The sequence below is a fragment of the Rhinoraja longicauda genome, chromosome 7, assembly GCF_053455715.1.
Source record: "Rhinoraja longicauda isolate Sanriku21f chromosome 7, sRhiLon1.1, whole genome shotgun sequence".
Classification (NCBI taxonomy): Eukaryota; Metazoa; Chordata; class Chondrichthyes; order Rajiformes; family Arhynchobatidae; genus Rhinoraja; species Rhinoraja longicauda.
Window position 1 is genome coordinate 2367037 of NC_135959.1, and position 16024 is coordinate 2383060.

The following is a 16024-nucleotide window of genomic DNA, read 5'->3' on the forward strand; positions in this document are numbered from 1 at the left end:
ACTCCAAAGACGTACAGGTGTGTAGGTTAATTGGCTTGGTATAAATGTAAAAATTGTCGCTAGTGTGTGTAGGATAGTGTTAGCGTGTGCGGGGATCGCTGGTCGGCGCGGACCCGGTGGGCCGAAGGGCCTGTTTCCGCGCTGTATCTCTAAACTAAACTAAACTTGTGAACTTGTTGAGTTTGGTCTTTGGAGAGAACATAGAAAACAGGTGCAGGAGGAGGCCATTCGGCCCTTCGAGCCAGCACCGCCATTCATTGTGATCATGGCTGATCATCCACAATCAGTAACCCGTGCCTGCCTTCTCCCCATATCCCTTGATTCCACTAGCCCCTAGAGCTCTATCTAACTCTCTTTTAAAATCTATCCAGTGAATTGGCCTCCACTGCCCTCTATGGCAGAGAATTCCACAAATTCACAACAAATTCTCTGGGTGAAAAAGTTCCTTCTCACCTCAGTTTTAAATGGCCTCCCCTTTATTCTTAGACTGTGTGGCCCCTGGTTCCGGACTCCCCCAACATTGGGAACATTTTTCCTGCATCTAGCTTGTCCAGTCCTTTTATAGTTTTATACGTCTCTATAAGATCCCCTCTCATCCTTCTAAACTCCAGTGAATACAAGACTTCCGGGCGCACTTGCTGAAGATGAAGGTTAAATCATTGTCGACTCTGCCAGCTCGTAAAGCCGTGTGTGTTATTAATCTAATGACATCCTGCTCTCTCTCTCTCTCTCTCTCTCTCTCTCCCTCTCTCGCTGAGACAGGGCGCAGATCGATGGCGAGAGGAGGTCTCAGTTTAATTAAAGGGAAGGATACAATCTCCTCCCTCGCGTGAATTTGCCGTTTATTGCCATGGGCAAGGTCAGAGGGCAAGGCATCAGAGGGCAAGGTCAGAGGGCAAGGCATCAGAGGGCAAGGCATCAGAGGGCAAGGCATCAGAGGGCAAGGCATCAGAGGGCAAGGCATCAGAGGGCAAGGCATCACGCAGTCTGTCAGCGTCGATCCTCACCTTCCCCCCCTCCCTCGAGGAAGGCCGCCGAAGGAGGAGGAGGGGGAGGAGAAGCTGCCCGCTGGGGTCTGTGTTGCGTAGAGAGTGTAGTGCAGAGTGTAGAGAGCGTAGTGTACAGTGTAGAGAGCGTAGAGTGTAGAGTGTAGAGAGTAGAGTGTAGAGTGTAGAGTGTAGAGCGTAGAGTGTAGAGTGTAGAGCGTAGAGTGTAGAGAGCGTAGTGTAGAGTGTAGAGTGTAGAGTGTAGAGCGTAGAGTGTAGAGAGCGTAGTGTAGAGTGGAGAGTGTAGAGTGTAGAGAGCAGAGTGTAGAGAGTAGAGAGCGTAGTGTAGTGTAGAGTGTAGAGTGTAGAGTGTAGAGCGTAGAGTGTAGAGTGTAGAGAGCGTAGTGTAGAGAGTAGAGTGTAGAGAGCGTAGTGTAGAGTGTAGAGTGTAGAGAGCAGAGTGTAGAGAGTAGAGAGCTTAGTGTAGAGTGTAGAGTGTAGAGAGTAGAGAGCGTAGTGTAGAGTGTAGAGTGCAGAGTAGAGAGCAGAGTGTAGAGTGTAGAGAGCGTAGTGTAGAGTGTAGAGTGTTGTGGGTCGGCGCTGGGCGGCGGGCGGGAGCGGGGGAACCGAGCACGCCGCGGGTCGAAGGGACGTGAGGGAAGGATCAGCGGGCGGGGAGGAGGGCCATCTCCCTCCCGCTCAGAGTGCCCCCCGGGTGCGGACGAGGGAGGGGGGGGGGGGAAGGAGAGGGGAGAGGGAGCCACTGACCCCGGGCGGCCCCCACCTGTCGGCGGCCATCTTGTTTGGGCGCGTGAGGAGGGAAGAGCAATTAAAGTCGTACGTGCCGCGTTAAGTACCTTGAAGACTTGCAAGAACGATCCCAGGAATGAGTATGAGGATGAGAGTTTGATCACTGGGCCTGTACTCACTGGAGTTTAGAAGGATGGGGGGGGGGTCTCATTGAAAGGCCTGGATAGAGTGGATGTGGAGAGGATGTTTCCACTAGTGGGAGAGTCTAGGACCAGAGGGCACAGCCTCAGAATTAAAGGACGTTCCCTTGGGAAGGAGAAGAGGAGAAATTTCTTTAGAGAGGGTGGTGAATCTGTGGAACTCGTTGCCACAGACGGCTGTGGAGGCCACAAGTCAGTGGATATATCTTTAAGTCAGAGACAGATAGATTCTTGATTAGTGCAGGTGTGAGGGGTAACGGGGAGAAGGCAGGAGAATGGAGTTAGGAGGGAGAGATAGATCAGCCGTGATTGAATGGCGGAGTGGACTCGATGGGCCGAACGGCCTAATTGTACTCCTATCATAGAGGGTGATCGGTGTAAGGAACAAGCTGCCAGAGGAGGTCGTTGAGGCAGGTACTACAACACCATCTAAAAGACACTTGGACAGGTGCATGGATAGGACAGGTTTGGAGGGATAATGGGCAAATGTGGGCAGGTGGGAAGAGCAGGGTGGAACGGTGGTAGAGTTGCTGCCTCACAGCGCCGGAGACCCGGGTTCCATCCCGACTACGGGCGCTGTCTGTGCAGAGTTTGTACGTTCTCCCCGTGACCTGCGTGGGTTTTCTCTGAGATCTCCGGTTTCCTCCCACACTCCAAAGACGTGCAGGTCTGTAGGTTAATTGGCTTGGTATAAATGTAAAACAAATTGTCCCTAGTGTGTGTAGGATAGTGTTAGTGTGCAGGGATGGCTTGGATTCACTTAGTGTTGCCAACTGTCCTGTATTAGACGGGACATCCCGTATTTTGGTCTAAATTGGTTTGTCCCGTACGGGACCGCCCTTGTCCCGTATTAGGCCCGGGGGGCACTGTAGGCCCGGACACTGTAGGCCCGGACAATGTAGGCCAGGACACTGTAGGCCCGGACGCTGTAGGCCCAGACGCTGTAGGCCCGGACGCTGTAGGCCCGGACGCTGTAGGCCCGGACGCTGTAGGCCCGGACGCTGTAGGCCCGGACGGTGTAGGCACTGACGCTATAGACCCGGACGCTGTAGGCCCGGACGCTGTAGGCCCGGACGCTGTAGGCCCGGACGCTGTAGGCCCGGACACTGTAAGCCCAGACACTGTAGGCACTGACGCTGTAGACCCGGACGCTGGAGGCCCCGACAGTTTAGGTCCCGACTCTCTAGGTTTTTGACATTTTAGCTCAGGCCTGTCGAGGTGTGGAGGCCCGGGCGCCGCCTCCAGGCCCAGGCGGCCGCCATGGGAGCACGTGGCCGCTGGCTGGGTGAGGTCGCGTGGGGCGCAGGGCGGTGATGTCACCTTGTCCCGTATTTGGGAGTGAGATAGTTGTGGCAGCCCCTAGTTTCAATGTAGTTTGTAAAATCGTCCCAAGTGTGTGTAGGGTAGTGTCAATCACTGGTCGGCGCGGACCCGGCGGGCCGAAGGGTCTAGTTCCGCGCTGTATCTCTAAAACTAAACAACTCCAGTGAAACACAGATGGGGCAACTTGGGCAAGAATGGACCAGTTGGGCCGAAGGGCCTGTTTCCGTTCCGCATGACTCCACGAGGCACCTACCTCAGCCTCCCCTCGTTGGACATCTCGTGCGGAGGGTTGTCACACAGAAGCTTGCTGGACTTGACATCCAGAAGGTAGGTGTAGATCTTCTCCTGCAAGGGTGAACAGAGGGGGAGAGGTCAACGAGGTCCCAACCATCATCATCAACATCATCATCATCAACATCATCATCATCATCATCAACAGCATCATCAACATCATCATCAACATCAACATCAACATCATCATCATCATCATCATCATCATCATCATCATCATCATCATCATCATCATCATCATCATCATCATCATCATCATCATCATCATCATCATCAACATCATCATCATCAACAGCATGATCAACATCATCAACATCATCAGCATCATCAACATCATCATCATCATCATCATCAACATCATCATCATCACAACCATACTTTATTAGCCAAGTATGTTTTGCAACATACGAGGAACTTCAAGGAACTTCATGTTCAATACATTTTAACATGAACATCCCCCACAGTGACTCCTCCACATTCCTCACTGTGACGGAAGGCGAAAAAAAGTTTGTCACAGCTCGAGCAGAGCCTCCTTCCGCCTGGCGCCGTGACTCGCGGACGGCCGGCTTGGCCAGGCCCAGGAGCAACTAGGGATTGCAAACTTTCGCACTCACAAGTAAGGGACAAAAAGTGACGTCACCGCTCCTGCGCCCCACGTGGCCTCACCCAGCCAGCGGCCACATGCTCCCACTCCACCAATGGCGGCCGCCCGGGCCGGGAGGCGGGTTGCTACGCAACCTCCGTTAGGCGGCGCCCAGGCCTCCGGGCCTACACTGTCCGGGCCTACACTGTCCGGGCCTACACTGTCCGGGTCTACACTGTCCAGGCCTACACTGTCCGGGCCTACAGTATCCGGGCCTACACTGTCCGGGTCTACCTACACTGTCCGGGCCTACAGTGTCTGGTGTAGGAAAAAAACTGCAGATGCTGGTTAAAATTGAAAGTAGACACACAAAATGCTGGAGTAACTCAGCGTGTCAGGCAGCATCTCGGGAGAAAAGGAATGGGAGACCCTTCTTCAGACTCGACTCTTCAGGGTCTCGACCCGAAACGTCACCCATTCCTTCTCTCTCTCTCTCTCGAGTTACTCCAGCATTGTGTGTCTACTTACCTATGGACTGCTGCGACCCCCCGGGCCTACAGTGTCCAGGCCTACAGTGTGCAGGCCTACAGAGTCTGGGCCTACAGAGTCCAGGCCTACAGTGTCCGGGCCCACAGTGTCCAGGCCTACAGTGTCTGGGCCTACAAAGTCTGGGCCTACAGAGTCAGGACCTACAGAATCCAGGCCTACAGTGTCCGGGCCCACAGTGTCCGGGCCTACAGTGTCCGGGCCTACAGCGTCTGGGCCTACAGAGTCCAGGCCTACAGTGTCCGGGCTCACAGTGTCCGGGCCTACAGTGTCCGGGCCTACAGCGTCTGGGCCTACAGTGTCCAGGCCTACAGAGTCTAGGCCTACAGAGTCCAGGCCTACAGTGTCCGGGCCCACAGTGTCCGGGCCCACAGTGTCCGAGCCTACAGTGTCCGGGCCTATAGAGTCCGGTCCTACAGTGTCCGGGCCTACAGAGTCCAGGCCTACAGTGTCCGGGCCCACAGTGTCCGGGCCCACAGTGTCCGGCCCTACAGTGTCCGGGTCTACAGAGTCCGGGCCTACAGCGCCCCCCGGGCCTAATAAGGGACAAGGGCGGTCCCGTACGGGACAAACCAATTTAGCCCAAAATACGGGATGGCCCGGCTAATACGGGACAGTTGGCGACCTTACTCCTCGGTTCAGTTCCCTCCACCCCAGGTCCCCGATCTCTGTACCTCTGAAGGAGCTGAACTCACCACTTTTGGAATGACTGCTGACAAGGCATCGTTGATGACAGTTCGTAGAGAGATGGTGTCAATGACGGAGGCAAGATTGAGCAGAGAATCCTGGAAAAACAGAAGACAAAATTAATCAACATTTCACACTGATGTCAGACCAAGTTTATTGTCGTCTGTACAGCTGAGGTCAAGTCAAGTCAAGTCAAGTCAATTTTATTTGTATAACACATTTAAAAACAACCCACGTTGACCAAAGTGCTGTACATCTGTGAGATGCAGGGATAGTGTTGCCAACTGTCCCGTATTAGCCGGGACATCCCGTATATTGAGCTAAATTGTTTTGTCCCGTATGGGACCGCCCTTGTCCCTTATTAGGTCCGGGGGCGCTGTAGGCCCGGACACTGTAGGCCCGGACACTGTAGGACCGGACACTGTAGGACCGAACACTGAAGGCCCGGACAGTGTAGGCCCGGACACTGTAGGCCTGGACACTGTAGGCCAGGTCAGTGTAGGCCCAAACACTGTAGGCCCGGACACTGCAGCCCCGGACACTGCAGGCCCGGACACTGTAGGCCCGGACACTATAGGCCCGGACACTGTAGGTCCGAACACTGTTGGCCCGGACAGTGTAGGCCCAGACACTGTAGGCCCGAACACTGTTGGCCCGGACACTGTAGGCCCGGACGCTGTAGGCCCGGACGCTGTAGGCCCGGACGCTGTAGGCCCGGACGCTGTAGGCCCGAACGCTGCAGGCATGGACGCTGTAGGCCCGGACACTGTGGGCCCGGAACCTGTAGGCCTGGATGCTGTAGGTCCGGATGCTGCAGGCCCGTTCACTGTAGCCCGGGGGCCACTGTTGACCCGGGCACCGCCTAGCGGAGGTTGCATAGCAACCCGCCTCCCGGCTCAATACTAAACTAAACCTTCAATCCCTCCCAGAAGCAGCAGCATTCTGGTGAATCTCCTCCGCACCCTTTCTCTCCAAAGCCTCCACATCCTTCCCCTGATGGAGATCTTATCGAAACACTTAAGATTATTAAGGGATTGGACACGTTAGAGGCAGGAAACATGTTCCCAATGTTGGGGGAGTCCAGAACCAGGGGCCACAGTTTAAGAATAAGGGGTCGGCCATTTAGAACGGAGATGAGGAGAAACTTTTTCAGTCAGAGAGTTGTGAATCTGTGGAATTCTCTGCCACAGAGGGCAGTGGAGGCCAATTCACTGGATGAATTTAAAAGAGAGTTAGATAGAGCTCTAGGGGATAGCGGAATCAAGGGATATGGGGAGAAGGCAGGCACGGGTTACTGATTGTGGATGATCAGCCATGATCACAATGAATGGCGGTGCTGGCTCGAAGGGCCGAATGGCCTCCTCCTGCACCTATTTTCTAGGTTTCTACGTGGTGAATCTGGAGATGAGGAAAAACCTTTTCAGTCAGAGAGTTGTGAATCTGTGGAATTCTCTGCCTCAGAAGGCAGTGGAGGCCGATTCTCTGAATGCATTCAAGAGAGAGCTAGATAGAGCTCTTAAGGATAGCGGAGTCAGGGGGTATGGGGAGAAGGCAGGAACGGGGTACTGATTGAGAATGATCAGCCATGATCACATTGAATGGCGGTGCGTACAGGCTCGAAGGGCCGAATGGCCTCCTCCTGCACCTATTGTCTATTGCCTCTATAAGATTATGCCCTTCCTAATGAAGAACTTTTCAATCTCTGCCTTAAAAATATCCACTGACTTGGCCTCCACAGCCGTCTGTGGCAATGAATTCCACAGATTCACCACCCTCTGACCCAGAACTGCACTGAATAATCCGAAATGGCCTCCCCCCGTGCACTAACGTTATGCGTAGCAATAACTCCACATGCTTTTAACTAGATTGGTGTCAGGTTGAATTACTGACCGACGGATAAATCTTTACTCTGCCACAGATGCTGTGTGGCCGTGAGTGGTGACTGGGAGCGAGGGTGGGCGGCGTGATCGTCTAATCAGACAACGCGTCCTTCAGGTGCCCATGGCTGACCTTTCCCCAGGCCGCGCGCGGTTGATTAAAGGCAGCCCCGATATTGTCAGGGAGAAATCAATGCGTTAATGCTGTCACTCCCCATCACCGACTCAACCAGCAACGCCCAGACACACGGTACCGGTTACATCAGGGCAAGTGCACCAGCCAGTGGCAGGGGTAGGTAGACACAGGACACTGGAGTAACTCAGCGGGTCAGGCAGCATCTGTGGAGAACATGGATAGGTGACGTTTCACAGAGTGCTGGAGTAACTCAGCAGGACAGGCAGCATCTCTGGAGAACATGGATAGGTGACGTTTCACAGAGTGCTGGAGTAACTCAGCAGGACAGGCAGCATCTCTGGAGAACATGGATAGGTGACGTTTCACAGAGTGCTGGAGTAACTCAGCAGGACAGGCAGCATCTCTGGAGAAAAGGAACGCTGCCTGACCCGCTGAGTTACTCCAGCATGTTGTGTCTACCTTCGATTTAAACCAGCATCTGCAGTTCCTTCGTACACAGCAAGTTGTCTTTCAGTTTAGTTTAGTTGAGTTTAGTTTAGATATACAGTGCGGAAACAGGCCCTTCGCCCTCTTGACCCGAAACGTCCCCCTTTCCTTCTCTCCAGAGATGCTGCCTGACCCGCTGAGTTGCTCCAGCGTTTCCTGTCTACCTTCGATTTAAACCAGCATCTGCAGTTTAGGGCTGAAGGGCTCGAAGGGCCGAATGGCCTCCTCCTGCACCTATTGTCTATTGTCTATTGAACTTTTTCACCCAGAGAGTTGTGAATTTGTGGAATTCTCTGCCACAGAGGGCAGTGGAGGCCAAATCACTGGATGGATTTAAGAGAGAGTTAGATAGAGCTCTAGGGGCTAGCGGAATCAAGGGATATGGGGAGAAGGCAGGCACGGGTTACTGATTGTGGATGATCAGCCATGATCGCAATGAATGGCGGTGCTGGCTCGAAGGACCGAATGGTCTCATCCTGCACCTATTTTCGATGTTTCTATGTTTATACAACTGCATAAATGAAATAAGGCAAATAAACTGAACACAAAAATTCAAACTCAATGAAGTTCTTCTGCCCTAATGCAAGTTAACGAGGCAGATGAGCCTTTAATGGCAATCCTGTGTACGGATTTACATCTAGGTTAATGATGTTATTCAATTGTTTCCATTTAAAATCCCAGATGATCCGGACGGGATTTGAAATCTAGCTCAGCGGCTAAACTCACCGCGTATTTGCTACAAGCTGAAGTGGGCAGAGTGGGTCGAGCCATTGCCTCACAGCGCCGGAGACCCGGGTTCCATCCCGACCACGGGCGCTGTCTGTACGGAGTTTGTACGTTCCCCCCGTGACCTGCGTGGGATTTCTCCGGGTGCTCCGGTTCCTCCCACACTCCAAAGACGTGCAAGTTTGTAGGTTAATTGGCTTCGGTTTAAATTATAAATTGTCCCCCTAGTGTGTGTTGGACAGTGTTAGTGTGCGGGGATCGCTGGTCGGAGTGGACTTGATGGGCCGAAGGCAATAGACAATAGACAATAGACAATAGGTGCAGGAGGAGGCCATTCTGCCCTTCGAGCCAGCACCGCCATTCAATGTGATCATGGCTGATCATTCTCAATCAGTACCCCGTTCCTGCCTTCTCCCCATACCCCCTGACTCCGCTATTCTTAAGAGCTCTATCTAGCGCTCTCTTGAATGCATTCAGAGAATTGGCCTCCACTGCCTTCTGAGGCAGAGAATTCCACAGATTCACAACTCTCTGACTGAAAAAGTTTTTCCTCATCTCAGTTCTAAATGGCCTACCCCTTATTCTTAAACTGTGGCCCCTTGTTCTGGACTCCCCCAACATTGGGAACATGTTTCCTGCCTCTAACGTGTCCAACCCGTTAATAATCTTATACGTTTCGATAAGATCTCCTCTCATCCTTCTGGTGTTAGTGCGCGGGGATCGCTGGTCGGCGCGGACCCGGTGGGCCGAAGGGCCTGTTTCCGCGCTGTATCTCTAAACTAAACTGAACTAAGCTCGACCTGGACCCTGTGGGAGTGGAAGTGTTTGCCCGGGCAGGTATGTTGTTTACATCACTACGAACTCCTCGCGTGGTGAATATTTGGCTTCCACAAGCTCTCCGAGATTGCTCCCTGCCTCCCATCAGCATCTCCACCTTTCCGAATGTTCCCTGACCAGGGAATACCAGCAATCAGTTGGGATCATTCGTGAGAGGAGCAGAACTAGGCCATTCGGCCCATCGGGTCTACTCTGCTATTCAATCATAGAAACATACAAACATGGAAAATAGGTGCAGGAGGAGGCCATTCGCACCTTCGAGCCAGCACCGCCATTCAAATTGTGATCATGGCTGATCATCCACAATCAGTAACCCGTGCCTGCCTTCTCCCCATATCCCTTGATTCCGCTAGCCCCTAGAGCTCTATCTAACTCTCTTTTAAATCCATCCAGTGAATTGGCCTCCACTGCCCTCAGTGGCAGAGAATTCCACAAATTCACAACAAATTCTCTGGGTGAAAAGGTTTCTTCTCCCCTCAGTTTTAAATGGCTTCCCCTTTATTCTTAGACTGTGTGGCCCCTGCGTTCTGGACTCCCCCAACATTGGGAACATTTTTCCTGCATCTAGCTTGCTCCAGTCCTTTTATAATTTTATACGTCTCTATAAGATCCCCTCTCATCCTTCTAAACTCCATTGAATACAAGGAATTTGTTCCCATCACCGTCTATATCTCTCGTTTCACCCTCCCCCCTGACTCTCAGTCTGAAGAAGGGTCTCGACCCCGAAACGTCACCCATTCCTTCCCTCCAGAGATGCTGCCTGACCCGCTGAGTTACTCCAGCATTCCGTGTCTATCTTGGGCTTAAACCAGCCCCTGCAGTTCCTTCCTGCACATTTTGCAGCTTTGAATGATCGCTCGGGGGTGAAAAAACGGTTTTATAATTTTATATGTCCAGGCTGACCTCTCTCTCCCTTCTAACCCCATTCTCCTGCCTTCTCCCCATAACGATGTATTCAAGAGAGAGTTAGATATTGCTCTCAGGGCTAATGGAACCAAGGGATATGGGGAGAAAGCAGGAACGGGGTACTGATTGTGGATGATCAGCCATGATCCACTTGAGTGGCGGTGTTTGGCTCCAAGTGTCAATGTTGGTGGCAGAGATGGTTGAATAGACAATAGACAATAGACAATAGGTGCCGGAGTAGGCCATTTCGGCCCTTCGAGCCAGCACCGCCATTCAATGTGATCATGGCTGATCATTCTCAATCAGTACCCCGTTCCTGCCTTCTCCCCATACCCCCTGACTCCACTATCCTTAAGAGCTTTATCCAGCTCTCTCTTGAATGCATTCAGAGAATTGGCCTCCACTGCCTTCTGAGGCAGAGAATTCCACAGATTCACAACTCTCTGACTCAAAAGGTTTCCCTCATCTCAGTTCTAAATGGCCGACCCCCTTATTCTTAAACTGTGGCCCCTGGTTTTGGACTCCCCAACATTGGGAAAATGTTTCCTGCCTCTAATGTGTCCAACCCCTTAATAATCTTATACGTTTCGATAAGATCTCCATATCACCATACAACTTATCACCAGCAACTTCTCCAGGACCACCCATATTGAAGCAAAGACCAAGACAGCCCCCCAACGCCTCCCCTTCCTCAGAAGGCTCGTTAAAGTTCGGCCCGTCTCCAACAACTCTCACCAACTTCTACAGATGCGCCGCGGAAAGCATTTTACCGGGACGCGTCACGGCTCGGTCTGCGAACGGCTCCATCCAAGACCCTCGAGGAATCGCAGAGAGTTGTGGACGCAGCCCAGACCATCACACAAACCAACCTCCCTCCCACCGACTCCATCTACACCTCACGCTGCCTCGGCAAGGCCAGCAGCATCATCACGGACCAGTCTCACCCCGGTCACTCCCTCTTCTCCCCTCTCCCATCGGGGCAAGAGGTACAGAAGTGTGAAAACGCACACCTCCAGATTCAGGGACAGTTTCTTCCCGGCTGTTATCAGGCAACTGAACCATCCTACCACAACCAGAGAGCAGTGCTGAACTACTATCTACCTCATTGGAGACCCTCGGACTATCCTTGATCGGACTTTACCTTGCCCCGTTATTCCCTTACCCTGTATCTGTACACTGTGGACGGCTCGATTGTAATCACGTATTGTCTTTCCGCTGACTGGTTAGCGCGCAACAAAAGCTTTTCACTGTACCTCGGTACACGTGACAATAAACTGAACTGAATAGCAGGCCTGGGATAAAGCTTCTTAGCGCCTGCAGGTGGGATTAAAGGACTGGGAAAACTACGGGGAGTTAGGGTTGGATAAGTCTCCACACTTTCAGAGCAACCTGCGTAACCGGTTTTGAAGTTTCACCACAAAGCCGCTGATATCCGAGTCCAAACGCAACAAACAACCCAATGGTATGGATACTGAAGGCAGACGCAGAGTGCTGGAGTAACTCAGCGGGTCAGGCAGCATCTGTGGAGAGAAGGAATGGGTGACGTTTCACAGAGTGCTGGAGTAACTCAGCGGGACAGGCAGCATCTGTGGAGAGAAGGAATGGGTGACGTTTCGGGTCGAGACCTTTCTTCAGGCTTATTTGAGGGGAGGGGACGGGACAGAGATAGATTGTAGTCTGAGACAGGAAGACTTCCCAGTTCATCCACCAGTCTCACTGTCTCTATATACATTCTATCTCTGTCCCGCTCACCCCCCTGACATCAGTCTGAAGAAGGGTCTCGACCCGATACGTCACCCATTCCTTCTCTCCACAGATGCTGTCTGACCCGCTGAGTTACTCCAGCATTTCCTGTCCACCTTCGATTTAAACCAGCATCTGCAGTTCTTTCCTACGCATTATCTGAATGGTGTCAGATTAAGATAAGGGGAGGTGCAACGAGACCTGGGTGTGATTGTACATCAGTCACTGAAAGTAAGCATGCAGGTACAGCAGGCAGTGAAGAAAGCCAATGGCATGTTGGCCTTCATTGCGAGAGGATTTGAGTTCAATAGACAATAGCCAATAGACAATAAGTGCAGGAGTAGGCCATTCGGCCCTTCGAGCCAGCACCGCCATTCAATGTGATCATGGCTGATCATTCACAATCAGTACCCCGTTCCTGCCTTCTCCCCATACCCCCTGACTCCGCTATCCTTAAGAGCTCTATCTAGCTCTCTCTTGAATGCATTCAGAGAATTGGCCTCCACTGCCCTCTGAGGAGCAAGGAGGTCCTACTGCAGTTGTACAGGGCCCTGGTGAGACCACATCTGGAGTACTGTGTGCAGTTTTGGTCTCCTAATTTGAGGAAGGATATTCTTGCTATTGAGGCAGTGCAGCGTAGGCTCACCAGGTTAATCCCTGGGATGGCGGGACTGACATATAATGAGAGAATGGGTCGACTGGGCTTGTGTACACTGGAATTTAGAAGGATGAGAGGGGATCTTATTCTCTGCCACAGAAGGCAGTGGAGGCCAATTCACTGGATGTTTTCAAGGGAGAGTTAGATTTAGCTCTTAGGGCTAGCGGGGTCAGGGGATATGGGGAGAAAGCACGAACGGGGTACTGATTTTGGATGATCACATTGAATGGCGGTGCTGGCTCGAGCACACAGTACTCCAGGTGCGGTCTCACTAGGGCCCTGTACAACTGCAGAAGGACTCTCTCCTGTTGTCTTTCCGCTGACTGGCCAACACACAACAGAAGCTTTTCACTGTACCTCGGTGCACATGACAGTAAACTAAACTCAACTCAACACTCCGTCCCCCCCCCCCCCCACCCACCCAAGTCCTTGCACTAGTTTCAAGTCGTCTTATAGACAATAGATGATAGTTTTGTTGAGTCTCATTGTCTGTGACTCGTTTTCACCAAGCCCACAGCTCACAACAGCCTGTTTCCTGTATCGTCGTTACATTTTTGCACATCTTTCATTCATTTAGTCAATAGACAATAGGTGCAGGAGGAGGCCATTCGGCCCTTCGAGCCTGTACGCACCGCCATTTAATGTGATCATGGCTGATCATTCTCAATCAGTACCTCGTTCCTGCCTTCTCCCCATACCCCCTGACTCCGCTATCCTTAAGAGCTCTATCTAGCTCTCTCTTGAATGCATTCAGAGAATTGGCCTCCACTGCCTTCCAAGGCAGAGAATTCCACAGATTCACAACTCTCTGAGTGAAAAAGGTTTTCCTCATCTCCGTTCTAAATGGACTACCCCTTATTCTTAAACTGTGTGGCCCCCTTGTTCTGGACTCCCCCAACATTGGGAACATGTTTCCTGCCTCTAACGTGTCCAACCCCTTAATAATCTTATACGTTTCGATAAGATCTCCATATCACCATACAACTTATCACCAGCAACTTCTCCTGGACCACCCACGTTGCAACAACGACCAAGACAGCACCCCAACGCCTCCCCTTCCTCAGAAGGCTCGTTGAAGTCCGGCACGTCCCCCAACAACTCTCACCAACTTCTCGCGGAAAGCATTTTACCGGGACGTGTCACGGCTCGGTCTGGGAACGGCTCCATCCAAGACCCGCGAGGAATGGCAGAGAGTTGTGGACGCAGCCCAGACCATCACACAAACCAACCTCCCTCCCACCGACTCCATCTACACCTCACGCTGCCTCGGCAAGGCCAGCAGCATCATCACGGACCAGTCTCACCCCGGTCACTCCCTCTTCTCCCCTCTCCCATCGGGGCAAGAGGTACAAAAGTGTGAAAACGCACACCTCCAGATTCAGGGGCAGTTTCTTCCCGGCTGTTATCAGGCAACTGAACCATCCTCCCACAACCAGAGAGCAGTGCTGAACTACATGTTTCCTGCCTCTAACTTGTCCAACCCCTTAATAATCTTATATGTTTCAATAAGATCCCCTCTCATCCTTCTAAATTCCAGTGTATACAAGCCTAGTCTTTCAACATATGACAGTCCCGCCATTCCGGGAATTAACCTAGTAAACCTACGCTGCACGCCCTCAATAGCAAGAATTTTGTTTTTTGGTCTATTTTGGTTTTGAGATACAGCGTGGAAACAGGCCCTTCGGCCCACCGGGTCCGCGCCGACCAGCGATCCCCGCACACTAACACTATCCTACACACACCAGGGACAATTTACACTTGTACCGAGCCAATTAACCTACAAACCTGCACGTCTTTGGAGTGTGGGAGGAAACCGAAGATCTCGGAGAAGGTCACGGGGAGAACGTACAAACTCCGTACAGACGGCGCCCGTAGTCGGGATGGAACCCGGGTGTCCGGCGCTGTGAGGCAGCAACTCTACCGCTGCGCCACCACTCTCTAAATCACCGTCTATATCTCTCGGTTCCCTTCCCCCCCCCCCCCCCCCCCCCCCACCCCGACTCTCAGTCTGAGGAAGGGTCTCGACCCGAAACGTCACCCATTGCATTCCTTTTCTGCTGAGATGCTGCCTGGCCCGCTGAGTTACTCCAGCGCTTTGCATCTATCTTCGGTGTAAGCCAGTATCTGCTGTTCTTTCCTACAGCTTGAAGTCTCCTGCTCCTAGAAGGTTAATTATTGGAAAATGAGCACTCTGGGGCCTGGCGTGAGAAGAGGAGACACAGTGGGACATCCTCTTTGACGACACCACTCTCCACCACCGGGAATCCATGACGCAGAAAGAGACCATTCGGCCCATTGGGTCCGTGCCGGCTCTCAGCTCCTAATCCCCACCCGCCCCTCCTCTCCCTGACAGTTCGGTCCAGTTTAGTTTATGGAATGTCACGTGTACCGAGGTACAGTGGAAGGCTTTTGTTACGTGCTGACCAGTCCTTCCATTGTTCTTAGGCAGACACAGAGTGCTGGAGTAACTCAGCGGGTCAGTAGACAATAGACAATAGACAATAGGTGCAGGAGGAGGCCATTCGGCCCTTCGAGCCTGTACGTACCGCCATTCGATGTGATCATGGCTGATCAGTACCCCGTTCCTGCCTTCTCCCCATACCCCCTGACTCCGCTATCCTTAAGAGCTCTATCTAGCTCTCTCTTGAATGTATTCAGAGAATTGGCCTCCACTGCCTTCTGAGGCAGAGAATTCCACAGATTCACAACTCTCTGGGTGAAAAGATTTTTCCTCATCTCAGTTCTAAATGGCCTACCCCTTATTCTTAAACTGTGGGCCCCTTGTTCTGGACTCCCCCAACATTTGGAACATGTTTCCTGCCTCTAACGTGTCCAACCGGCCTCAGAAGGCAGTGGAGGCCAATTCTCTGAATGCATTCAAGAGAGAGCTAGATAGAGCTCTTAAGGATAGCGGAGTCAGGGGGTATGGGGAGAAGGCAGGAACGGGGTACTGATTGAGAATGATCAGCCATGATCACATTGAATGGCGGTGCTGGCTCGAAGGGCCGAATGGCCTCCTCCTGCACCTATTGTCTATTGTCTATAACCGCTTAATAATCTTATACGTTTCGATAAGATCTCCTCTCATCCTTCTAAATTCCAGTGTATACAAGCCTAGTCGCTCCAGTCTTTCAACATATGACAGTCCCGCCATTCCGGGAATTAACCTAGTAAACCTACGCTGCACGCCCTCAATAGCAAGAATATCCTTCCTCAAATTTGGAGACCAAAACTGCACACGGTACTCCAGGTGTGGTCTCACTAGGGCCCTGTACAACTGCAGAAGGAC

The 16024-nt window shown here is 52.2% G+C and overlaps 2 protein-coding genes across 2 annotated transcripts in view; both read right to left on the bottom strand.

The window, feature by feature from the left end:
- The window catches only part of LOC144595034 (uncharacterized), a 311478-nt gene that overhangs the window by 250238 nt on the left and 45216 nt on the right, over nt 1-16024 (bottom strand). The window lies entirely within an intron of this gene.
- The window catches only part of pde2a (phosphodiesterase 2A), a 72015-nt gene that overhangs the window by 43368 nt on the left and 12623 nt on the right, over nt 1-16024 (bottom strand). Inside the window, exons 2-3 of the mRNA XM_078402915.1 lie at nt 5375-5464; nt 3513-3604 (exon numbers count right to left, since the gene is read on the bottom strand). Of these exons, the coding sequence (XP_078259041.1) occupies nt 3513-3604; nt 5375-5464 (182 nt within the window). The remainder of the gene's footprint in view (nt 1-3512; nt 3605-5374; nt 5465-16024) is intronic.